The sequence below is a fragment of the Schistocerca serialis genome, chromosome 5 (genome assembly GCF_023864345.2).
Source record: "Schistocerca serialis cubense isolate TAMUIC-IGC-003099 chromosome 5, iqSchSeri2.2, whole genome shotgun sequence".
NCBI classification, from domain to species: Eukaryota; Metazoa; Arthropoda; class Insecta; order Orthoptera; family Acrididae; genus Schistocerca; species Schistocerca serialis.
The window spans coordinates 239163607-239190270 of record NC_064642.1 but is presented as its reverse complement, the minus strand read 5'-3'; the positions used below and the strand labels follow the sequence as shown (position 1 = coordinate 239190270).

The 26664-nt window shown below is 47.0% G+C and overlaps 1 protein-coding gene across 1 annotated transcript in view; it reads left to right on the top strand.

Annotated features, from left to right (window-relative positions):
• The first annotated feature begins 3756 nt into the window (after positions 1–3756).
• LOC126481862 (venom allergen 3-like) overlaps positions 3757–26664 on the top strand; it is a 92369-nt gene continuing 69461 nt past the window's right edge. The window contains exon 1 of the mRNA XM_050105821.1: positions 3757–3930. Within this exon, the coding sequence (XP_049961778.1) occupies positions 3757–3930 (174 nt within the window). The remainder of the gene's footprint in view (positions 3931–26664) is intronic.

The following is a 26664-nucleotide window of genomic DNA, read 5'->3' as shown; positions in this document are numbered from 1 at the left end:
TTGGCGTTTGAGAGAAAACGCTAGATATGCGAGTGGAAGAGGAAAGGAAATGGCCAGTAGTGGCACAAGCGACCCTCCACCATGCACCATACGGTGGCATGCGGTGTGTGTATACCGATGTGGATGTAGATGTGGCTACTGGAAAGCTGTCAGGAACGATCATAATCCTTCGACTTGTATCGACTCAGTTATCCCCATCTTTGAAAGCGAATATTTTCACCTTTTCTGCAAATATGGTAAGATTATGTTTCATATGCCTCAGAAGTGAATCAGAAACTCGAACAGCCTGTTCCATAAGTACCATCATAATGTATATCTCCGCTTGATCGCATCAGTGTGTGCTATCAGTGCATGTTAAAAAACGTGATGTGCACGTGAGATAAGGCTGTTCGGTTTCAAGTGCCAGGGTAGGCCACTCTATAATTTAAGACGAAACATTCGTCACTGCTCCTAGAAAAGCAAGCAATGTTATGCAAAGTGTATCAACGTCATATTTCGTATAACTCGAAATATGAAAATTTTGGGAAAATAATAAATGGGCCACGTATTTATTCTGCCGTATTTAATTTGATTTTCGTTTCAATTCTGATTATTTCTAAATAAGAAATTATTTGCACCGGCGAGCACAATATCAATAAAAATGTTTAATAAGATGATAAGCAGTTCGTCCTGTAATTGTAATTCAGCCATCCGATGTGACTGTTCGAAACTGTTAATGGCAGGAAACGATAAAACTTTTAACAGTGCGTCTTCAGTGAGGTGGCTTGCAGCTGTTGTGAAACGTATTTAACGAGATGCTAACAATGTGAAAAGAGGGAGTGACGAACACATACTGCCGACGACATGTCACACGCTTCGTTACGCATAAAAACTTCCATTATTTTCTGTACGTGCCTCGTTTGCGATCGCTGTTAGATCACCTACTGCGGCAGACAGAAACAAATTCTGCACTGTGTGGACAAGAAGAATGACCAGAGCCTGTTTTAAGGCCCAAACGACACAAGGTGCGTTTGGGGAGCCAGGCTGAGAGGGGCGCCCTTTGAGCAGCAACTGTAAGATTTCTATATAGGACGTACCACAATTAGAAACGGTCGCTTGGGGTGCCAATGTGAGAGAGGTGCCCAAGTGCAAGATTTGTATACAGCGCGTTACACAATTAGTAGCGAAGAGTGACACGGATGGAAATGTACGATGGAAAAGTGGGGAGGGGGAGGGTGCAAAATGGTGAGTCCTCTTGTGGAAAATTGTTCTCGATCCTGCCCCCAGCATGGTGCAAAATTCTTGCTGAAAAATCTGATGAGTTCTATAGACTGTACTCGTATTCCACATGTTGATAAGCTAACGTTGCCCAGCTAACTGCTTACCTCAATTTTATACTCGATAGGAAAAGGGCATTAAATCTGTTTGTAACGTAAAAATGTTTTTTTTAAGTACAAGTACAGTATATTACTTAAATTCTTTTCAAATTCATTGTAGTATTAAGGTAACATGAAACTTGATAGTTACAAAATTTTAGTTTGCCCTCTCGATGTAAGAAAACGTGACAGTGGGTGAAACATGGCAACTTCCATTCACTTCGCCATAGTTAAAGGACTATCCTTGCGGTTTTTGGTTGATCATAGTGCTCATTCCAGAATTATGACTTACATGTCACTCGTTCCTACCTCCACCCTCACCCCTAGGTTTTCAATGTCGACAAGACTCTCACCAATCTACCTAAAGACCACGAAGACTATGTATTAAACACTACCGTTGTTCGTTTTCCACTCATTTTGCTAGTCATGCCACCAAACATGCATCTAACGGCTAAAGGCGTTAGGTTCCTGTTCCTCCAAAATTTAACTTACCAAGTTGAGTTGAAATTGCCGAAGTTGTTGTTGAGGAACCCACATCCATTACCGAAAACACTATTGCCTGAGGTGTCGCACTCTATCTGTATGCTTTCCTAGATACGTGTTCCAAGTTTGGTACTGACTTTGAAACGTCCCCTCTTTGAACAATTTATACAGGACTGTGCTTAACCTGACACACAATATTTTTAGCGCAACGCAATCTGACTTTCAAAAAATCCCTACGAAAGAATGGCCCTGACTAACATTAACCTATGCATTTCACAAATCGCTTACCTCACAAAAATCTTGGTTACTCGAACTACTGCAATACAGCAAGCGCCACTACTGCCAGCTAAATAAAAGATTCAAACTACGGAAGGCACTAACTACTGATAGGGATAGTTAGCAAATGAAAGATATTAATAGAGAACAAACAATGTATTTACCTTAATATCATCAAAAGTCATAATATATATATAGCAGTTCATGACAAATTACAAAACTCCGCCATCCCTCTCCCCACATCCACCACTGCTGGCGGCTCACCTCCAACTGCGCAACGCTACGCGCTGTTCACATCCAGCTGCCGCTGCCCAACACTACAATGGCAGACAACAATGCAAACTACCCACAGACTGCACACAGCACAGCCAGTGATTTTTCATATAGAGCGTTACGTGGCGTTACCAATAAGAAAACATAAACAGCCTACTTAAAACTTGTCTCCATGCCCTAGAGTTGTTTTATTTTTTCTGTATTTCACGTCGCCAACCACCCTCCCCGACCACAAACCCCTTTCCCAGCAATGACAGGTGTGTCCTAACCTTTTAACTTTCTTGGTACCGGCACTAATTAATATGTGCATCAAGTTCAGCTGAAATTATTGCCATATGTCATTACCCCGCCTGGACAAGTGGGGTTGCCTTACAGTGCATATCAGATATACAGTGATGAAGACTGTGTTAATCTCAATTAGTTAGTTAGTTAGTTAGTTAGTTAGTTGCGCGTTCCGTGGATCAATCGCACTGTACGGTAGCCGTTATCACGTGGAGCGTGTCAAGTGCACAAGAAATACACATATGAAACAAGATTTTTTAATATATATTACAATACAAAGTTAAGGATTAATATTTCTATTTGACTGGAATGCTCTCTTTCAAATTCTGAAGGTGGCAGGTGTAAAATACAGGGAGCGAAAGGTTATTTACAATTTGTACAGAAACCAGATGAGAGTTATAAGAGTCGAGGTGCATGTAAGGTAAGCAGTGGTTGGGAAGGGAGTGAGACAGGGTTGGAGCCCGTCCCCGATGTTATTCAATCTGTATATTGAGAAAGCAATAAAGGAAACAAAAGAATAATTCGGAGTAGGTATTAAAATCCATGGAGAAGAAATAAAAACTTTGAGATTCGCTGATGACATTGTAATTGTGTCAAGAGACAGCAAGGGACTTGGAAGAGCAGCTGAACAGAATGGACAGTGTCTTGAAAGGACTCAGTTATCCCCATCTTCGAAAGCGAAGATTTCCATCTTTTCTGCAAATATGTTAAGATTACGTTTCATATGCCTCAGAAGTGAATCAGAAACTCGAACAGCCTGTTCCATAAGTACCAACATAATGTATATCTCTGCTTGATCGCATCAGTGTGTACTATCAGTGCACGTTAAAAAACGTGATGTGCACTTGAGTAGGTATTAAAATCCATGGAGAAGAAATAAAAACTTTGAGGTTCGCTGATGACGTTGTAATTCTGTCAGAGACAGCAAAGGACTTGGAAGAGCAGCTGAACGGAATGAACAGTGTCTTGAAAGGAGGATATAAAATGAACAGCGACAAAAGCAAAAGGGGGATAATGTGTTCAGTTACTTGTATTTGCTCAGTAACCATGTGCGCATGTGTAGGGTAGGGATGAGCTCACGAGTGTCATGTTACAGGGAGTCGGAAGCAGATGCGGCGGCCTGAGAGGCAACGGCACAACACGGGCGGACGAGAACGCCATCGTAGCTGCCCACAACGAACTCCGTAACAGGGTGGCCTCTGGCGCCGAGGGCCGCGGCAGTCCTGGGCCCCAGCCGTCGGCATCCAACATGAACGCTCTGGTGAGTCAACCACTTTCTTCATATGGCGTACCACAGCCGTATCTTTGTTGAAGGACACTTTAATGCCTCCGCCTCGCCGGCCGGTGTGGCCGTGCGGTTCTAGGTGCTTCGGTCTGGAACCGCGTGACCGCTACGGTCGCAGGTTCGAATCCTGCCTCGGGCATGGATGTGTGTGATGTCCTTAGGTTAGTTAGGTTTAAGTAGTTCTCAGTTCTAGGGGACTGATGACCACAGATGTTAAGTCCCATAGTACTCAGAGCCATTTTTGAACCTCCGCCTCGGATGTTGTTTTCGCTTATTTACTTCATGTAATTTCCCACAATTGGTCTATTTCGGTCATTCAGGCCATTCTCAAGTGCTGTAGGTGCCACGTGCAAGCGCATGCACATGTATGTGCTCGCCGTCTCTGGCGAGTGTGGCGGCGAGCTGGCGAGAGGTATCATTCTTCCAGTGTTTTCGAGAGGCACACCACTGTTACTCCTAACGTCGTAGTTCGGAGAGCGTCCGCCCCGATAGCTGAATGGTCAGCGTGACGGACTGCCGTCCTAAGGGGCCCGGGTTCGATTCTCGGCTGGGTCGGGATTTTTCTCCGCTCAGGGACTGGGTGTTGTGTTGTCTTCATCATCATTTCATCCCCATCCGGCGCGCAGTCGCCCAATGTGGCGTCGAATGTAATAAGACCTGCACCAAGGCGGCCGGATCTGCCTCGTAAGGGCCAATGACACCAAACGCTCATTTCATTTCCAGTTCGGAGAGCCATGGGGAATGACTTGCGGTCGCATCTGGTGGTAGAACGGTATTCACAGACATCCTGCATCCTCATGTGTTCCTTTCATGCAGCAGTATCGCGGTGTCATTTTTCAACAAGACAATACTCATCCACGTATGACATGTGCCTGTATGAAGTGTCTGCTTGATGCTGAGGTACATCCATGCCCCCCCCCCCCCCCTCCCCCATATCTGTACCCTATAGAACTTGTGCGGTACATTAGCTCCGCCCTATGCCAGTACCCAGGACATCAGTGACCAATTACAACAATCGCTGATAATCGATTGTGGACATGGGACAGCGGCCGTGCAATTGAGATGTTATTTTATTTTACTTTCGCTGCCAGTTCATTATGCCATCTTCACGACATCCTGAAGCATATGGCCCCAGAATGTCGATATCGATTACTTTTGAGAGGTGCATATGGGGTCTAAGGATGGCGCCGAAACTCGTAGCGCCGGTCGTTGTGGCCGAGCGGTTCTAGGCGCTTCAGTCTAGAACCGCGCGACCGTTGAGGTCGCAGGTTCGAATCCGGCCTCGGGCATGGATGTGTGTCATGTCCTAAGCTTAGTTAGGTTTAATTAGTTCTAAGTTCTAGGGGACTGATGGCCTCAAATGTTAAGTCCCATAGAGCTCAGAGCTATTTGAACCATTTGAAACTGGTAGCGAAAATAGAATAACATCTCAATTGCACGGATGTTTGGGGAATGTCATTGTTAAATAAGCTACAACAGTTGTTGGCCAGTTTGCTGCAGAAGAGCATACAACCGAATCAGTGCATGCATCCAGGCAACATCATATCGACCAGTGGCCTCATATTGTTAAGTTGTTAGTAAATTTCACTCGATTTTGTTATCACGGAAATAATAATATCACGTACCCTCTCAAGCCGTGAACTTTCATTCTCTTCGTTTCCTCTTCCTTTCATGAGTGCTCTTTTTTTTTCAGGCCTTGTACTCTGTAATGAGCGTCTCGAGACCACACCATAATACTCAGAAAAAGTCCCAGAAAGTCCTTACCTATTTTGTTCATTGAGTTGGGGTTCACCCTGTATAGGATAGCTGAGAACGGCTAGAGGGGCAGCAAACGAAGTAACCGAAAAAGTATAAATGGCGGCGAGAGATTTGGTGTACCAAATAGAGCACTGATAACTACGTTTCCTATGTTTATCAAAAGGAAACTTCACAGTTGGTATGTATTACCAGTTTAAACTTGAGGCAGTGGGGCGTGGACTATTGTTGTGAAAATCATTCTAAAGAACTCACACCTATGATTAGAGAGATATAGCTGGGAAATCCTAGAAAAGAAGGAAAATGAAGCAAATAGATAAGTAAATAGGCGGGATTGAATATTACAATTATTAGTGCTACGAAAATGAAACGATCGTGTTTAGGACATTTGGATAGGAGCAGGATGACAGATGACCAAGAAAGCTCTTTGTTGGATCTACTATATATATATATATATATATATATATATATATATATATATATATATATATATATATATATACACACTCCTGGAAATGGAAAAAAGAACACATTGACACCGGTGTGTCAGACCCACCATACTTGCTCCGGACACTGCGAGAGGGCTGTACAAGCAATGATCACACGCACGGCACAGCGGACACACTAGGAACCGCGGTGTTGGCCGTCGAATGGCGCTAGCTGCGCAGCATTTGTGCACCGCCGCCGTCAGTGTCAGCCAGTTTGCCGTGGCATACGGAGCTCCATCGCAGTCTTTAACACTGGTAGCATGCCGCGACAGCGTGGACGTGAACCGTATGTGTAGTTGACGGACGTTGAGCGAGGGCGTATAGTGGGCATGCGGGAGGCCGGGTGGACGTACCGCCGAATTGCTCAACACGTGGGGCGTGAGGTCTCCACAGTACATCGATGTTGTCGCCAGTGGTCGGCGGAAGGTGCACGTGCCCGTCGACCTGGGACTGGACCGCAGCGACGCACGGATGCACGCCAAGACCGTAGGATACTACGCAGTGCCGTAGGGGACCGCACCGCCACTTCCCAGCAAATTAGGGACACTGTTGCTCCTGGGGTATCGGCGAGGACCATTCGCAACCGTCTCCATGAAGCTGGGCTACGGTCCCGCACACCGTTAGGCCGTCTTCCGCTCACGCCCCAACATCGTGCAGCCCGCCTCCAGTGGTGTCGCGACAGGCGTGAATGGAGGGACGAATGGAGACATATCGTCTTCAGCGATGAGAGTCGCTTCTGCCTTGGTGCCAATGATGGTCGTATGCGTGTTTGGCGCCGTGCAGGTGAGCGCCACAATCAGGACTGCATACGAACGAGGCACACAGGGCCAACACCCGGCATCATGGTGTTGGGAGCGATCTCCTACACTGGCCGTACACCACTGGTGATCGTCGAGGGGACACTGAATAGTGCACGGTACATCCAAACCGTCATCGAACCCATCGTTCTACCATTCCTAGACCGGCTAGGGAACTTGCTGTTCCAACAGGACAATGCACGTCCGCATGTATCCCGTGCCACCCAACGTGCTCTAGAAGGTGTAAGTCAACTACCCTGGCCAGCAAGATCTCCGGATCTGTCCCCCATTGAGCATGTTTGGGACTGGATGAAGTGTCGTCTCACGCGGTCTGCACGTCCAGCACGAACGCTGGTCCAACTGAGGCGCCAGGTGGAAATGGCATGGCAAGCCGTTCCTCAGGACTACATCCAGCATTCATTGTCCCAGGAAGGGGAAACTTTATTGACACATTCCTGGGGTCAGATACATCACATGATCACACTGACAGAACCACAGGCACATAGACACAGGCAACAGAGCATGCACAATGTCGGCACTACTACAGTGTATATCCACCTTTCGCAGCAATGCAGGCTGCTATTCTCCCATGGAGACGATCGTAGAGATGCTGGATGTAGTCCTGTGGAACACCTTGCCATGCCATTTCCACCTGGCGCCTCAGTTGGACCAGCGTTCGTGCTGGACGTGCAGACCGCGTGAGACGACGCTTCATCCAGTCCCAAACATGCTCAATGGGGGACAGATCCGGAGATCTTGCTGGCCAGGGTAGTTGACTTACACCTTCTAGAGCACGTTGGGTGGCACGGGATACATGCGGACGTGCATTGTCCTGTTGGAACAGCAAGTTCCCTTGCCGGTCTAGGAATGGTAGAACGATGGGTTCGATGACGGTTTCGATGTACCGTGCACTATTCAGTGTCCCCTCGACGATCACCAGTGGTGTACGGCCAGTGTAGGAGATCGCTCCCCACACCATGATGCCGGGTGTTGGCCCTGTGTGCCTCGGTCGTATGCAGTCCTGATTGTGGCGCTCACCTGCACGGCGCCAAACACGCATACGACCATCATTGGCACCAAGGCAGAAGCGACTCTCTTTCGCTGAAGACGACACGTCTCCATTCGTCCCTCCATTCACGCCTGTCGCGACACCACTGGAGGCGGGCTGCACAATGTTGGGGCGTGAGCGGAAGACGGCCTAACGGTGTGCGGGACCGTAGCCCAGCTTCATGGAGACGGTTGCGAATGGTCCTCGCCGATACCCCAGGAGCAACAGTGTCCCTAATTTGCTGGGAAGTGGCGGTGCGGTCCCCTACGGCACTGCGTAGGATCCTACGGTCTTGGCGTGCATCCGTGCGTCGCTGCGGTCCGGTCCCAGGTCGACGGGCACGTGCACCTTCCGCCGACCACTGGCGACAACATCGATGTACTGTGGAGACCTCACGCCCCATGTGTTGAGCAATTCGGCGGTACGTCCACCCGGCCTCCCGCATGCCCACTATACGCCCTCGCTCAAAGTCTGTCAACTGCACATACGGTTCACGTCCACGCTGTCGCGGCATGCTACCAGTGTTAAAGACTGCGATGGAGCTCCGTATGCCACGGCAAACTGGCTGACACTGACGGCGGCGGTGCACAAATGCTGCGCAGCTGGCGCCATTCGACGGCCAACACCGCGGTTCCTGGTGTGTCCGCTGTGCCGTGCGTGTGATCATTGCTTGTACAGCCCTCTCGCAGTGTCCGGAGCAAGTATGGTGGGTCTGACACACCGGTGTCAATGTGTTCTTTTTTCCATTTCCAGGAGTGTATTTTATTCTTGAGGAAGATTTGGTGCATTCCTTTGGTGCATTCCGGCTTGCCATGCCATTTCCACCTGGCGCCTCAGTTGGACCAGCGTTAGTGCTGGACGTGCAGACCGCGTGTGACGACGCTTCATCCAGTCCCAAACATGCTCAATGGTCCCGCACACCGTATATATATATACTGTATTTTATTCTTGAGGAAGATTTGGTGCATTCCTTTGGTGCATTCCGGCTTGCCATGCCATTCCCACCTAGCGCCTCAGTTGGACCAGCGTTCGTGCTGGACGTGCAGACCGCGTGAGACGACGCTTCATCCAGTCCCAAACATGCTCAATGGTCCCGCACACCGTATATATATATACACTCCTGGAAATTGAAATAAGAACACCGTGAATTCATTGTCCCAGAAAGGGGAAACTTTATTGACACATTCCTGGGGACAGATACATCACATGATCACACTGACGGAACCACAGGCACATAGACACAGGCAACAGAGCATGCACAATGTCGGCACTAGTACAGTGTATATCCACCTTTCGCAGCAATGCAGGCTGCTATTCTCCCATGGAGACGATCGTAGAGATGCTGGATGTAGTCCTGTGGAACAGCTTGCCATGCCATTTCCACCTGGCGCCTCAGTTGGACCAGCATTCGTGCTGGACGTGCAGACCGCGTGAGACGACGCTTCATCCAGTCCCAAACATGCTCAATGGGGGACAGATCCGGAGATCTTGCTGGCCAGGGTAGTTGACTTACACCTTCTAGAGCACGTTGGGTGGCACGGGATACATGCGGACGTGCATTGTCCTGTTGGAACAGCAAGTTCCCTTGCCGGTCTAGGAATGGTTGAACGATGGGTTCGATGACGGTTTCGATGTACCGTGCACTATTCAGTGTCCCCTCGACGATCACCAGTGGTGTACGGCCAGTGTAGGAGATCGCTCCCCACACCATGATGTCGGGTGTTGGCCCTGTGTGCCTCGGTCGTATGCAGTCCTGATTGTGGCGCTCACCTGCACGGCGCCAAACACGCATACGACCATCATTGGCACCAAGGCAGAAGCGACTCTCTTTCGCTGAAGACGACACGTCTCCATTCGTCCCTCCATTCACGCCTGTCGCGACACCACTGGAGGCGGGCTGCACAATGTTGGGGCGTGAGCGGAAGACGGCCTAACGGTGTGCGGGACCGTAGCCCAGCTTCATGGAGACGGTTGCGAATGGTCCTCGCCGATACCCCAGGAGCAACAGTGTCCCTAATTTGCTGGGAAGTGGCGGTGCGGTCCCCTACGGCACTGCGTAGGATCCTACGGTCTTGGCGTGCATCCGTGCGTCGCTGCGGTCCGGTCCCAGGTCGACGGGCACGTGCACCTTCCGCCGACCACTGGCGACAACATCGATGTACTGTGGAGACCTCACGCCCCACGTGTTGAGCAATTCGGCGGTACGTCCACCCGGCCTCCCGCATGCCCACTATACGCCCTCGCTCAAAGTCTGTCAACTGCACATACGGTTCACGTCCATGCTGTCACGGCATGCTACCAGTGTTAAAGACTGCGATGGAGCTCCGTATGCCACGGCAAACTGGCTGACACTGACGGCGGCGGTACACAAATGCTGCGCAGCTGGCGCCATTCGACGGCCAACACCGCGGTTCCTGGTGTGTCCGCTGTGCCGTGTGTGTGATCATTGCTTGTACAGCCCTCTCGCAGTGTCCGGAGCAAGTATGGTGGGTCTGACACACCGGTGTCAATGTGTTCTTTTTTCCATTTCCAGGAGTGTATTTTATTCTTGAGGAAGATTTGGTGCATTCCTTTGGTGCATTCCGGCTTGCCATGCCATTCCCACCTGGCGCCTCAGTTGGACCAGCGTTAGTGCTGGACGTGCAGACCGCGTGAGACGACGCTTCATCCAGTCCCAAACATGCTCAATGGTCCCGCACACCGTATATATATATATACTGTATTTTATTCTTGAGGAAGATTTGGTGCATTCCTTTGGTGCATTCCGGCTTGCCATGCCATTCCCACCTGGCGCCTCAGTTGGACCAGCGTTCGTGCTGGACGTGCAGACCGCGTGAGACGACGCTTCATCCAGTCCCAAACATGCTCAATGGTCCCGCACACCGTATATATATATATATATATACACTCCTGGAAATTGAAATAAGAACACCGTGAATTCATTGTCCCAGGAAGGGGAAACTTTATTGACACATTCTTGGGGTCAGATACATCACATGATCACACTGACGGAACCACAGGCACATAGACACAGGCAACAGAGCATGCACAATGTCGGCACTAGTACAGTGTATATCCACCTTTCGCAGCAATGCAGGCTGCTATTCTCCCATGGAGACGATCGTAGAGATGCTGGATGTAGTCCTGTGGAACGGCTTGCCATGCCATTTCCACCTGGCGCCCCAGTTGGACCAGCGTTCGTGCTGGACGTGCAGACCGCGTGAGACGACGCTTCATCCAGTCCCAAACATGCTCAATGGGGGACAGATCCGGAGATCTTGCTGGCCAGGGTAGTTGACTTACACCTTCTAGAGCACGTTGGGTGGCACGGGATACATGCGGACGTGCATTGTCCTGTTGGAACAGAAAGTTCCCTTGCCGGTCTAGGAATGGTAGAACGATGGGTTCGATGAAGGTTTGGATGTACCGTGCACTATTCAGTGTCCCCTCGACGATCACCAGTGGTGTAAGGCCAGTGTAGGAGATCGCTCCCAACACCATGATGCCGGGTGTTGGCCCTGTGTGCCTCGATCGTATGCAGTCCTGATTGTGGCGCTCACCTGCACGGCGCCAAACACGCATACGACCATCATTGGCACCAAGGCAGAAGCGACTCTCATCGCTGAAGACGACATGTCTCCATTCGTCCCTCCATTCACGCCTGTCGCGACACCACTGGAGGCGGGCTGCACGATGTTGGGGCGTGAGCGGAAGACGGCCTAACGGTGTGCGGGACCGTAGCCCAGCTTCATGGAGACGGTTGCGAATGGTCCTCGCCGATACCCCAGGAGCAACAGTGTCCCTAATGTGCTGGGAAGTGGCGGTGCGGTCCCCTACGGCACTGCGTAGTATCCTACGGTCTTGGCGTGCATCCGTGCGTCGCTGCGGTCCAGTCCCAGGTCGACGGGCACGTGCACCTTCCGCCGACCACTGGCGACAACATCGATGTACTGTGGAGACCTCACGCCCCACGTGTTGAGCAATTCGGCGGTACGTCCACCCGGCCTCCCGCATGCCCACTATACGCCCTCGCTCAACGTCCGTCAACTGCACATAGGGTTCACGTCCACGCTGTCGCGGCATGCTACCAGTGTTAAAGACTGCGATGGAGCTCCGTATGCCACGGCAAACTGGCTGACACTGACGGCGGCGGTGCACAAATGCTGCGCAGCTAGCGCCATTCGACGGCCAACACCGCGGTTCCTAGTGTGTCCGCTGTGCCGTGCGTGTGATCATTGCTTGTACAGCCCTCTCGCAGTGTCCGGAGCAAGTATGGTGGGTCTGACACACCGGTGTCAATGTGTTCTTTTTTCCATTTCCAGGAGTGTATATTGTTCATAGTAATAGACGGAAAGTCATCGAGTAAAATAGAAATAATATCCGGAGTTCCCCAAGGAAGTGTTATAGGCCCTCTAATTGTTCCCAATCTATATTAACGACATAGGAGACAATCTCAGTAGCCGTTTTAGATTGTTTGCAGATGATGCTGTCATTTACCGTCTTGTAAAGTCATCAGATGAGCAAAACGAATTGCAAAATTATTTATATAATATGTCTGTATGGTGCGAAAAGTGACAGTTGACCCTGAATAAAGAAAAGTGTGAAGTTATTCACATGAGTACTAAAAGAAATCCGCTAAATTTCGATTACGCGATAAATCACACAAATCTGAAGGCTGTAAATTCAATTAAATACTTAGGTATTACAATTAAAAATTTCCTAAATTGGAACGATCACATAGAGAATGTTGTGAATAGAGCCAACCAACAGGTCTACTAAAGAGACTGCTTACACCACGCTTGTCCGCCCTATTCTGAAGTATTGCTGTACGGTGTGGGATCCGCATCAGATGGGACTGACGGATGACATCGGAAAAGTACAAAGAAGGGCAGCTAGTTTTGTATTATCGCGAAGTAGGGGAGATAGTGCCACAGACATGATATGTGAATTGGAGTGGCAATCATTAAAACAAAGGCGTGTTTCGTTGCGACGGTATCTTCTCATGAGATTTCAATTACCAATTTTCTCCTCCGACTGCGAAAACAATCTTTTGGCACCCACCTACATAGGGAGAAATGATGATCATGATAAAATAAGAGAAATCAGGGCTCGCACAGAAAAAGATTAAGTGCTCGTTTTTCCCGCGCGCGGTTCGTGAGTGGAACGGTAGAGAGACAGCTTGAAGCTGGTTCATTGAACTCTCTGCTAGGCTCTTTATTGTGAATAGCAGAGTAATCACGTGTATATATAAAGTCAACATCCATTTTTCTTAACACATACTAATCGTACAGGGATGAATGAGGTACCGTTAAGAAGGTTTTTTTTCTTTACCAGCTTCAGATGTTGCATATCGATCCTGCGCTAAAACTTACTATTTGTAGAAAATTTTAACACAAAAGATAATTTTAGCTTGTGGTGTACGACTTTGTAGACAGTGGTAAGGAGAGGCGGGCTACAGAGTGGTGTGGCAATTCTTATTCTTGGAAAGTTGGAAAGTAGCAGAAATGGTCAGTCATCATCACCATCATCATTAGTGTTTTATCAAAACGCAGGTTTTCACATGGTAGTTCTCCAGGCTGTCTGGTCTTCTGCCATCCTCTTCAGGTCCGCATAATTTCCTCTTCCCTTTATGTCGTCTATCATCTTGTACATCCTTCTTCCTCTCAGTCTTCTCCTACGAACCAGACCTTCCAAAGCATCTGCTATCAAGCACTTCCTTCTCAATGAACGTCCCAACCAATTCTTTTTCCTTTCTCATATAACCTTTAGCGGGCATCTTCCCTCACCAACCCTTTCCAATACTCTTTTATTACTCACTCTTTCCATCCAGCTTATTCTCTCCATTCTCCTCCACATCCACATCTCAAATGCTTCTAACATTTTTTCATCCTCTCATCTCAGCGTCCATGTTTCTGCCCCATATGGTGCCACGCTCCAGACGACTACATATGACTATGATATACTGTTTATGGTCTGCAGCTGGACCCTCCTGTAGGTAGTGGTTCTGCTTTCTCAGCCCTATTCTATCCTGGATCCATATGCTGGAAATGCTCTGCTTTGGTCAGAGTCAGGCTGACAATGATATACGGTTTCAGGTCTGCAGATATCAAAAGTACTTCTACGAAACTTCGACCTCTGGAACAATAGTGAAATAAATGAAAATTCGTCACAGAGTGGCCAACAGCATGCCATGGCCCTCGGCTACGTCTCGTGGTTGGAAGAGGCAGCACTAGCAATAGGAGTGGGTGCCGCGACCTTTGACGATTACCATCCCAACAAACGAATCATATCACTCTACCCTCTATTTCGAAACGAGATGCCCCGTTATTGAACCTATTGTCTAATGATCCTCACTCTGGACGGCCTCTCTCTACGCATCTTGTGACTCTTCCTATGTCTTTAACCAACCCTTCCTGCAACATTGTCTCTGATTTAATTTGAAACTGACCAGAAGTAGGAGGTTACTATCCCCACTTCATCTGACGTCTCGTGAAGGAACAGATCATGCTGAGTTCCATGTAATCAATACAGTTTGATATTTTCCTTTCGGAAAAGTATAACATGGGTTCCAAACCTGAACAACTGACTAATGCTAGTGATACAGACCAATATTCTCATTCCATTACTGTAACTGCTATTCTGCGAAGAGTGTAGACAGGAGCGTGATACATTTGAGATTGTTGTAGTGATATAACAGATGGTCAAGAAGAAGAAACGTATGGTTTATTCATGATGGAGATCCAGAAGGAAATCACTTGTGCCATCAATTCTGGGGCATTGTTCTAATGTTTGGAGTCCCTATGAAAAAGGTATTGGAAAGAGAGCAATGATCATAGAACATAAACACACAGTCCTAAGCTACACACTTCTGCACTTAAGTATGCTGTAATGTTAAAGCAGAGTGGTTTCTGATATATGAGTTGTGGAATGCAACTCTGTTAACAACCCAATGCAGGAAATATATTTCCAACACCTGATGTACATTCACCCTGCAAGTTTTCTATCCCACTCGCTCTGGTGATGACTTTAAGATGATTACACTCTACACCAAAGAAAAAGAAAAACATTGATTCTTTGTGATACATGCACTATATAGGTTTCCAGAGGTGTATAGTGCCCATTGTTGACGGCAGATTAGGATTCGAAAATTACGCTATGCTCGCATCACTCCTATAAAATGTTCGTCAGCAACGGAAAATGCATGAAACAACGACATCTTGTGAGGAAATAGACAAATGCATAGCAGCGGTATTTGACATGTGGAATTACACTCTATGCTGCTGCACTAACTCTGTGAACAGAAAGTAGTCTCTTGCACACATAACAACTATCAAGCAAATGTATACATAGGGATTGAACTACCTCACGAACTCCTGTCACTGACTTAGAATTACTGCAGTTATGGAACTGAAGAATCTATTTATGTCCATGCTGTGACAGATAAATGGTGCACTTCGCATATATCTTCATTCTTCTAGAGGAGGGGGCTGAAATTGCTTTCCCATCGGTTTCGTGGATATGATTTCTCACATATGCGTTCTAAGTTCTCTACTGAATGTGGTATGGAGAGGTTTGCTGTTCATGGTTGCAGGTAGATAGCGCTCTAATCCACACCCAGAACTCGCCATTGTATATGAGTCAAACGTTGGTTATACTACACAACTGATACATCCTGAGAGAACAACGGAAAAAAAAATCTTTAAATGTGCGAATAATGACCTGCCGCAACATACCCCGCACACTAGAATGTAACATCAGTCTACCTCGTTATAACCACTTTCAACAGATTACGCCATCTACTTTCTATCATTCTTTAATGTAGATCTATGTCACTTCAGAAAGCATCCAAGACAGCAGTCAACTTACTGTATTCCTATCACCGCAGTCTAGATACGGCAAAACGTTGTTAATAACCGTGCAGCAACTGTTCTGTAAGGTGTTTGTTAGCTGGCACTGCGTGGTTGTGATTCGTAGAGAGTACAGAGAAGCACATTGTAGATGCCGTTTGTTAGAGTTGAAAACTCTTAAACAGTCTTGCACGGGAACAAACACGCGTTCCATTCTGTAGTTGTATATAGCAGTCCACAAGATGGTAATACAATGCTCTGTAACTAAGGAGGACATACAGTTTATCATAGTCACACGGTAGAACACTTTAACAAAATCTATAACGTGGTTGTCAATAACTTGGGAGTCAGACCAGAGCTTGTTATCCAAAGTATATAAATTTCAAATGTAACTGAAGGGGATCACTGGTGTCACCTGCAGGACATTTCGCAGAATCAGCAGCAATGAATGAAAATGTGAACCGGACCGGGATTCGAACCCTGAGTCTCCTCTTTACTAGCTGGTATTTTAACCATTGCGCCATCCAGGACACGGCATTGTCGTAGATGCGCAGACCGTCTCGGCATGCCTCACAGTCGATCCACATTCCCACCGAGCGCCACGTATCCACAGTCCCTGTCCACTGATTCCATGTTCGCTACTCTGAGATTCCCACAAGAGATCGGGCATATTTGTGCATCCGCTAGGCATATCAGTTATATGAGTGCAATGTGTCGGTTCTTTCGGACATTTCCAGGAGAACAGAATTCATACAAATACATAAATTTATTACTCTACATTTGATACTTTAAACTTAGCTGCATACCAGCAACGGTTTCACGTAATAAAATTTTAAACAGCCGACCAGTTGCATTGGATAAAGGAATTCTTTACTAATGTAAAATTGCTACCTTCTGAAGAAGACAAATTTATATTTGTCGAAACCTAGGTAAAGAATGTCTTTATCCATTGCAACTGGTCGACTGTTTAAAATTTTATTACTCTACATTTGGTGGTTATCCACGTTAATCAGGCTATTCCAGTAATCTTATCGCTGCCCGCCTTTTCCCTGGATCCCAATGCTTCCATGTCGACTTTCTCTCATATTTCTCTTGCTGCCTCACACTAGTTCTCATGTATAAGAATTTTCCTGCTCGAAGCAGACATGTCTCTTCTCTCTCATTCACTCTTAATTTTCCCACATTTTGTCGCATTTTCCCTCAATTTTTCCGTCAATTTTTGAGATTTTACCGATTTTATGTCTTTTTTCCACATTTTTTCGATATGTTTATACTCATGTTGCTAACGTAAACAGGTTTCATACAGATTTCATACAGATAATATTCGTCAACTTACATAAAATCCTAAGAATTTCCCTCTTACTGATGATCTATGTGTAAGCGTTTCAAATGGGACAAGTAGAAAGGTAATCGAACTAGATAGTTGAAAGTATAGTAACCGTCGTATAGTAGCTATATGAGACTCGATGAGTGCTGCAAACGAAGGATGTAGTAGATACATGACGTCTGGAAACAGTTCAATGTTCTAAGCCGGTGTACCAGAGAGTGTGTCTGCAGACTCATGCAGTGGTGCAGTGGATGGATACTCTGGAAACAGTTCTGCATGTTGACTTGATTGTCACTGTAAAGTGTAGGGAGCTGCAACAGAGAGCTGACTGTGTGCAGACTGATTTCTCCTTCTGCAGCTTCCACGATTTTCCATAAGTGTATGCTCTTATTGCTTACCAGGTGTAGTCTGCTAGTTCTGCATACACCATCCAACTCTGAAAAATACTATCAACCCAGCCAGGGTGTCTACAGTCTTTGTGTATCAGCAGGGACAGTAGAGTACAGGCCTGGAAAGTCAGTATTCTTACCTTCAGAGGGAAGGAGGAAGGAATGTAAGAGGGGAAGTAAGACTAAGCTGCTTAGGCTCTATCCACACATTCATTGTTTTGGCAAGAGGGTGTTTTTCGGTAGTTTGTGATGTTATCACAGCGTTTTGTCTTCCTGTAGAACCACAGCTGGGATGCACAAGTAGTGTAACATAGTCCTCGTTATTGTTGTCGTTGCTTTTTTTGTAGGTAGTTGGTCGCTTATAAGAGGATTACATACACTATGTGATCAAAAGTATCCGGACACCCCCAACAACATACGTTTTTCATATTAGGTGCATTGTGCTGCCACCTAATGCCATGTACTCCATATCAGCGACCTCAGTAGTCATTAGATATCATGAGAGAGCAGAATGGGGAGCTCCGCGGAACTCACGGACTTCGAACGTGGTCAGGTGACTGGGTGTCACTTGTATCATACGTCTGTACGCGAGATTTCCACTCTCTTAAACATCCCTAGGTCCACTGTTTCCGATGAGATAGTGAAGTGGAAACGTGAAGGGTCACGTACAGCACAAAAGCGTACAGGCCGACCTCGTCTGTTGATTGACAGAGACCGCCAACAGTTGAAGATGGTCGCAATGTGTAATGGCCAACACACACACAGGAATTCCAAATTGCATCAGGATCCACTGCAAGTACTATGACAGTTAGACAGGAGGTAAGAAAACTTGGATTTCATGATAGTGGCTGCTCATAAGCCACACATCACGCCGGTAAATGCCAAACAACACCTTGCTTGGTGTAAGGAGCGTAAACATTGGTCGACTGAACGGTGGGAAAACGTTGTGTGGAATGACGAATCACGGTACACGATGTGGCGATCCAAAGCAGGGTGTAGGTATGGCGAATGCTCGGCTAACGTCATCTGTCAGCGGGTGCAGTGCCAACACTAAAATTCGGAGGCGGTGATGTTATGGTGTGGTTGTGTTTTCCATGGAGGGGGCTAGCACCCCTTGTTGTTTTGCGTGCACTATCACAGCACAGGCCTGCATTGATGTTTTAAGCGCCTTCTTGCTTTCCACTGTTGAAATTCATTTCAGAGATAGCGATTGCATCTTTCAACATGATAGAGCACCTGTTCATAATACACGGCCTGTGGCGGAGTGGTTTCACGACAATAACATCCCTGTAATGGACTGGCCTGCACAGAGTCCTGACCTGAATCCTATAGCACACCTTTGGGATGTTTTTTCAACTCCAACTTCGTGCCACGCCTCACCGACCGACATCGATGTCTCTGCTCAGTGCAGCACTCCGTGAAGAACGGGCTGCCATTCCCCAAGAAACCTTCCAGCGCCTGATTGAACGTATGCCTGCGAGAGTGGAAGCTGTCATCAAGGCTAAGGTTGGGCCAACACCATGTTGAATTCCAGCACTACCGATGGAGGGCGCCACAAACTTGATACGTTTGATCACATAGTACACCTTTCCTCCTAAGATACAGTGGTACCACTCGTAAAAAATCATGTCTATCCATCCTGTAATGTTCGCTCAATATCTGTTATCATGTTGTTGTCTGGTCCTACCAGCATTATATTATTGGTGAAGTATTCTGATCACCATATTGTGTGGAACATGCTAGGTGGATGTATATTTAAGGATTGTTGGATGGTGTTAAGTGCTTATTTTGTATTATATTCAATGCAAGCTTCAATGTTCTCAGATCAATGTTCATTCAAGCAAGCGTAAGATCATATCCCGAGTATGAGTTTACACTTATTTAGCTGGCCATTTCATTGATTTTAGTATTGTATTCACTATTTGCACCGTCACAGTATTTGTTTTTTTATAAGTGTGAGACTACACCCTTTACACAATATGAGGTGAACTCTGTCAGAACAACATTCGTTGTAACAAGCAAGATAAGCACACTTCGAGTATGCACGACAGTAATACTTCATGCAGCAAATGCACGTTCATACCTATTCAGTCATTTTTTTAAATAAATGAGCTGACATTATAGCAGTTGAGCTGCTAAGAATAGCAACACATTAGGCAGACATGCAGTGTGCTGTTCCACAAGGAACAAGTGATTTCTCCACAGTCTGTTTCTCCGCCGTCTGCACAGCAGGAATCTCATCTTTCCACAGTGTATAGGACACATACACACACACGCACTCACACGCACGCACCCCCCCCCCCCCCCCCCCGCACACACACACACATAAAGCTTTTACTCGGTACAGTGGATCGCCTGAAACCTCTACCAGATAGCCTTCAGACAGTTTACCTGAAAACGTAGAATAAACGCGAGCGAAGACGGATTATAATGACATGTAGCGGCGGAGGCTAGCGACTGCAGGGCACTACTCCCCATCCGTTGGGGGCAGAGCGGGTAGATTGGCACACTGTGAAACAACTAGTATAAAGATCCCTGCGTATCTCACTTACGTAGAACGTATTATTTCAGTTTTTTCGTACATGAGACTGATTTTACTTAGCTGGAGATCGCTTTCAGACAGTGCCGGCACGTCCAGAACGTTTGAAAACATACTGATGTTGACCATTCGGTTCTTCACACTTGGCGAATAGTCAGGTATTTCGCTATTGTCACAGGGGGCAGTCTTTCCTAGAAATTGTTCCAGGGGGCCAGTAATTCCGAGAAATACGGTTAACGGCTTGCTGAACCGTCTTGTTTGTGAGTCTTTTGTCCATCTGTGACTAATTTCTGCAGACTGGAACCATTACATCACTGCCAACAGATGGATCTCATCAGGGACAGGATAGGACAGGGCTGCAAAATTGGTATTCATACCTATGGAAGGAGAAGAGGAAGGGGAGGTGTGAGAGTATGTAAGACCGGCTCTTAGCTGTTTCACCTGTATCCACACACCGTGGTGAATACACACGTAGGGCTCTGAGCACTATGCGACTTAACATCTGAGGTCATCAGTCGCCTAGAACTTAGAACTAATTATACCTAACTAACCTCAAGACATCACACACATCCATGCCCGAGGCAGGATTCGAACCTACGACCGTAGCGGTCGCTCGGTTCCAGACTATAGCGTCTAGAACCGCACGGCCACTCCGGCCGGCACACGTAGCTGTTGCCACTCTCTCCTGGCGAGATCTTTTGGCGTCGGGTTTTGCTGTAGTTGTGTTATTACAATGATCTTTCTCAATTCCCAGTGCTTGTGTTGCATTATGATCCGTTGTTGACAAGTGGTGATTTTCTCACGACAATTTCTATGTGTAATTAGAGTAGTGAAACATTTTCTGTCAATTGTGCTAGCGAGTATTGTCCGTCCTACATTTCAGTGATATTTCGCTGTACTATCCCATCTTACCATGTATCTGTGTACCAATTACTTAGCAGCCTTTTCACCTGTAGCTCGATAGGAGGAAATTTTTCCTACAAAAAAAAAAAAGTGGTTCAAATGGCTCTGAGCACTATGGGACTCAACTGCTGAGGTTATTAGTCCCCTAGAACTTAGAACTAGTTAAACCTAACTAACCTAAGGACATCACAAACATCCATGCCCGAGGCAGGATTCGAACCTGCGACCGTAGCGGTCTTGCGGTTCCAGACTACAGCGCCTTTATCCGCACGGCCACTTCGGCCGGCCTTTTCCTACACTTCAGTGATAGTTTGTTGTCCTATCCCTTCTTACCATATATCTGTGTACAATTCCTCAGCAGCTATTTCACTTGTAGATCGGTAGGAGGCAGTTCTTCTGGCAGTGGCCTTAGGACAGTTCTCCACCAATTTCGAGTGGTATTGTGGACTAGAGCACACAGCAAGGTGAGCATGTACACACGCCTTTCAGAAAGAGGAACAAAACCCGTTTCAAGCGTCCTCAGTTCAGTCCCATACACCAAGGCGAGCACCTCTGTTCATTCAGTCTCGGGATAGTGGAGTAGAACGAAAAAAAAAAAAATGGTTCAAATAGCTCTGAGCACTATGGGACTTAACATCTGGGGTCATGAGTCCCCTAGAACTTAGAACTACTTAAACCTAACTAACCTAAGGACATCACACACATCCATGCCCGAGGCAGGATTCGAACCGGCGGTGAAGCGGTCACACGGTTCCAGATTGAAGGGCCTAGAACCGCACGGCCACATCGGCCGGCTAGTAGAACGAAATTGCCTCCTGCACTGTGGACTGACCAACCATTTCAACAAACACAAACAGCTCCAGCACAGGCAGGAGTCTCTATGAGTTGCAAAATGCATCCTTGTCCATCCTGCTACATCAGCATTATTCGTTGAAAATTACTCTTTTTACACTCATCCATTACCACTTTCTTCCATTCCTTCTGTAGGAGGCTACGGACGCACTTATTAAACATCAACATCGCATCAATTGACACATTTCCCAGCAATTTAATTAATATTTAAATAAATAAACAATATGTTGCTCTAATCATCGCCCATTCCGTGTCATGAGATCTGTTTATTTTTTTTTTTTTTTCAGGAGAGCGTTTTTCTGCCATCTGCCCTAATTTTAACCAGTTATGTTTATTTGTATTTCAGGCAGCATGGCTGTAGGGTAATTACTTTTTTCGGTTTCCCTGCCATAATTTAGGAAACTCACCCAGCAGAATAATAGCTTCAAAAATAAATAAAGTAAATATATAAAGACAGTACCTTATGTCCTCCCTCTCCAGCAGCCCAGTGCAGATAGTCATTTTCTCACCAATTCACAAATAGTTGCAGGGAGGGGAAGTGGGGGAGGGGATAGAGGTAGAGGAAGGGAGGGAAAGTTGGGAGGGGAGAACATCAGCAATGCAACGTTGTCCCATTTATCCCCCATGGAGAGAAGGTGGAGGGCCACCCAGGAAGAGCCGCCATCTTGAATAACTTGGGTTCCAGACTGCAGACTGGCATCAGTTTGTCTTCCTTCCACTAGCTGCCACTTAATCACAATCAGACCCAACTCATTTCAAAATACGATTCCACTCCCGAGATCATCTGTTCATTTGTCGACAACATAATTCAGATTCTCAGCAATCCTTTCATTCTACGAGTTCCGTTGGCTCATAGCGAACTCGAGATCAAGTGATTACACTCTGCCAAATTTAGTCAAATAATCAGTTGCAGAAAACGAGCGGACGGTGGGTGTCAAAAGCACAAAACCGTTTTAGCTTTTAACCTTCTACCAAACTCCAAGCTACCGAACTGCGATCACGCCTTGGGAAACCAAACAGACTACCAGGCGTACGGCAAACGCCATACTCAACACCAACACCACGGGGCCTCTAGACGATCCCGTTATCGCAATGACCGACAACAAACACTGAGAGCCTCACCAGAGGTATTTAATGTCTCGTAACCCCTCCAGAGGTCGATAGCACCACTAGATAGCAGCGCACGGAACATCACTGACGAAATGGTTCAAATGGCTCTGAGCACTGTGGGTTCAAATGGCTCTGAGCACTGTGGGACTTAACATCTAAGGTCATCAGTCCCCTAGATTTATAACTAACCTAAGGACATCACACATCAATGCTCGATGCAGGATTCGAACCTGCGACCGCAGCAGCAGCGCGGTTCCGGACTGATGGGCCTAGAACCGCTCGACCACAGCGGCCGGCACATCACTGACGAACGGATGGCAAAACAGGCAGGGGAACTATGCACTCGGTGGTTACGGCGGGAATTCAAAAGTGCCGGAAAGGAAATCAACCTGCACAACGGGAAAAGTGGGAAGCAATGAAGAGCGGTGGCAGGGAAAACAGGACTTCTGGCAAAGGGAGAAGAGGGTTACAAACACAAAATGAAACAGGGGTAATGCAGGAGTAAATCTAATAATGAGTGAGAAAACAGGATTGCGGTAATTTACTACGGACAGCATTGTGAACGTATCACCGTAGCTAAGAAAGACACGAAGCCAACTCCAGCCACATTAGTACAAGTTTATATGCTTACTAGATCCGCATTTAATGAAGAGGCTGAGAGAGAGTATGATGAGATGTACGAAATTATTCAGAGAGTTAAGGGAGAGAAAATTTTAATTGTGATGGGGACTGGAATCCGAAATAGGAAAATTAAGAGAAGGGAACATTGTAGGAGAATATGGACTGTAAAAACGGAATAAAAAAGGAACCCACCAGATAAACTTCTGCAAACAGCATAATTTAAACATTTAATAACACTTGTTTTAAGAATCGCGTAAAAATGGTGTTTACGTGGAAGACACATGGTAACTCTGGAAGGTTTTGGACATTATGTAATGATAAGGTAAAGATTTCGAAAATAGATTTTAAGCTGTAAGGCAATTCCACTGGCAGATGTAGACACTGACCATAATACACTCCTGGAAATGGAAAAAAGAACACATTGACACCGGTGTGTCAGACCCACCATACTTGCTCCGGACACTGCGAGAGGGCTGTACAAGCAATGATCACACGCACGGCACAGCGGACACACCAGGAACCGCGGTGTTGGCCGTCGAATGGCGCTAGCTGCGCAGCATTTGTGCACCGCCGCCGTCAGTGTCAGCCAGTTTGCCGTGGCATACGGAGCTCCATCGCAGTCTTTAACACTGGTAGCATGCCGCGACAGCGTGGACGTGAACCGTATGTGCAGTTGACGGACTTTGAGCGAGGGCGTATAGTGGGCATGCGGGAGGCCGGGTGGACATACCGCCGAATTGCTCAACACGTGGGGCGTGAGGTCTCCACAGTACATCGATGTTGTCGCCAGTGGTCGGCGGAAGGTGCACGTGCCCGTCGACCTGGGACCGGACCGCAGCGACGCACGGATGCACGCCAAGACCGTAGGATCCTACGCAGTGCCATAGGGGACCGCACCGCCACTTCCCAGCAAATTAGGGACACTGTTGCTCCTGGGGTATCGGCGAGGACCATTCGCAACCGTCTCCATGAAGCTGGGCTACGGTCCCGCACACCGTTAGGCCGTCTTCCGCTCACGCCCCAACATCGTGCAGCCCGCCTCCAGTGGTGTCGCGACAGGCGTGAATGGAGGGACGAATGGAGACGTGTCGTCTTCAGCGATGAGAGTCGCTTCTGCCTTGGTGCCAATGATGGTCGTATGCGTGTTTGGCGCCGTGCAGGTGAGCGCCACAATCAGGACTGCATACGACCGAGGCACACAGGGCCAACACCCGGCATCATGGTGTGGGGAGCGATCTCCTACACTGGCCGTACACCACTGGTGATCGTCGAGGGGACACTGAATAGTGCACGGTACACCCAAACCGTCATCGAACCCATCGTTCTACCATTCCTAGACCGGCAAGGGAACTTGCTGTTCCAACAGGACAATGCACGTCCGCATGTATCCCGTGCCACCCAACGTGCTCTAGAAGGTGTAAGTTAACTACCCTGGCCAGCAAGATCTCCGGATCTGTCCCCCATTGAGCATGTTTGGGACTGGATGAAGCGTCGTCTCACGCGGTCTGCACGTCCAGCACGAACGCTGGTCCAACTGAGGCGCCAGGTGGAAATGGCATGGCAAGCCGTTCCACAGGACTACATCCAGCATCTCTACGATCGTCTCCATGGGAGAATAGCAGCCTGCATTGCTGCGAAAGGTGGATATACACTGTACTAGTGCCGACATTGTGCATGCTCTGTTGCCTGTGTCTATGTGCCTGTGGTTCTGTCAGTGTGATCATGTGATGTATCTGACCCCAGGAATGTGTCAATAAAGTTTCCCCTTCCTGGGACAATGAATTCACGGTGTTCTTATTTCAATTTCCAGTAGTGTATATTTGTTACGAAATGTAAGTTAAAGCTTAAGGAACTGCAAATAAGTAGGACATTGGATCTTGATAGGTTGAAAGAACCAGATATTATTGCGCGTGTCAGAGGGGGCATTAGGCAACGTTTGGCTGAAACAGAGCAAGAGAATTCAGTAGAGGACAAATAGATAGCTGTGAAAGATGAAGTAGTGCATGCACCAGATAAAAACATAAGTAAATAGACAACGTCTAGCAGAAATCTTTGGATTACAAACAAGTTAACTGACAAAAGAAGAAAATACGAAAATGCAGCAAAAGAAGCAGGCGAAAGGGAATAAGACGCCTAAAAAGCGAGACTACCAGGAAATGCAAAATGGCTGAGCATGAATGACTAGAGTACAAATGCGAGGCTACAGAAGTGCGTATAACTGAGGGAAAGGTAGTACCGCCTATAGGAAGATGAAAGAGACCATTGGAGAAGAGAGGAGCAACTGTATGAATATTAAGAGCTCAGATGGCAAACCATTACTAAGTAAAGAAGGGAAGTTGAAGGTGGAAGGAATACATAGAGTGGCTCTACAAGGGAGATGAACTTGAACACAATATTATAGACAGGGAAGAGGAATAAGATGGAAATGTGATGGGAGATACGATACTCCGAGAATAATTTGAAGGAGCAGTGAAAGATAAAGTGGTAGCAAGGTCCCTGGAGTAGACGACATGCTCTCTGAACTATTGAGATCCTTGGGTGAACCAATCACAATAAAACTACTACTCCCGGTGCGAAAGATATATGGGACAGGCGAAATACCCTCAGACGAATGTAATAATTCCAGTATCAAAGATAGCGGGTGCTGACAAGTGTGAATATTACCGGACTATAAGTTTCATAAGTCAACGTTACAAAATAGTGACACAAATTATTATGGCAAAACTAGCAGAATTCGATTTCGAAAACGATCAATTTTGGTTCCGGAGAAGTGGAGGAAGACGCGGGGCAATCGTGACCCCATCACTTATCTTAGAATATAAGTTAAAGGGAGGTAAATCTACGTTTATATCATTTGTAGACTTAGAGAAAGCTTTTGACATTTTGGACCAGAGTACACTAGTAGAAAATCTCTGGATATGGGGGATAAAACACAGGGGACCGAATGATTGTATACAACTCGTACAGAAAGCGGATGGCTGGAAGGACATGAAAGGGAAGCAGTAGTTGATAAGACAGTGAAATAGGTTTGCAG